The 650-nt window shown below is 62.5% G+C and overlaps 1 protein-coding gene across 1 annotated transcript in view; it reads right to left on the bottom strand.

Moving 5' to 3' along the window:
• Window positions 1-614: 614 nt before the first annotated feature.
• BAP1 (BRCA1 associated protein-1 (ubiquitin carboxy-terminal hydrolase)) overlaps window positions 615-650 on the bottom strand; it is a gene marked incomplete at its 5' end in the record, with an annotated part of 9,642 nt that continues 9,606 nt past the window's right edge. Inside the window, one exon of the mRNA XM_010136524.1 lies at window positions 615-650. This exon is cut by the window's right edge and continues 1 nt beyond it. Within this exon, the coding sequence (XP_010134826.1) occupies window positions 615-650 (36 nt within the window).

Raw genomic sequence — 650 nt, 5'->3', positions numbered from 1 at the left:
AGTGAGGGCAGGGCAAGGCAGGACCTGCCTGGCCACACCTGGACCAGCTCTGGGAACTGGGCAGTGCGGCAGGGGGCCAGTGCAGGAGAACAGGCTCTGTCCAGGAGCCGCCTCGCTTGGCAACAGCCAAACCATGGGTCAGAACCCAAAGCAAGTTTGGGGAGGGGTGGGAGAGGGATAGAAAACAGATACCAATGTCCCAGGGAAGTGGAGAACTGAAGGCCCGGCCGCAGGCGGACACAAGCCACAGCCAGCTGCGGCCAGCACAGCGTCGCATCAGCGTCCCCACAATGCCAGACCCGCCACCAGCCAGGCAGGTTCTTCCCCTCCTGCCACAGTCCTCAGCCACGGCACCGAGATGCCGGCCCAGGGCATCTGGGCACTGCAGCTTGCCTTCTGCTGCAGCTGCAGGGACTCCCCTCAGGACAACGTGTTCCTGCCCTTCACAACTTGGGCTCAGAGGAGAACACGGTTTCTCTTTGTTCCCAGGCTCCACCTCGGCCGAGGACTTGTCACTGTGGTCCCCCTTCCCTGGGCAAAGGGTAACATAGAGCAGAGCTGCTGCTCAAAGCCACCAAGCCCAGCTGCTGCTGCTCACAGTCCTGACTCCCAGGCTACTGCCGCTTGGCTTTATACGGGCGGGAGCGTTT

The sequence above is a fragment of the Buceros rhinoceros genome, unplaced genomic scaffold (genome assembly GCF_000710305.1).
Source record: "Buceros rhinoceros silvestris isolate BGI_N320 unplaced genomic scaffold, ASM71030v1 scaffold24855, whole genome shotgun sequence".
Classification (NCBI taxonomy): domain Eukaryota; kingdom Metazoa; phylum Chordata; class Aves; order Bucerotiformes; family Bucerotidae; genus Buceros; species Buceros rhinoceros.
Note: the sequence above shows the minus strand (reverse complement) of the source record. Positions and strands in the feature narration are given on the sequence as shown.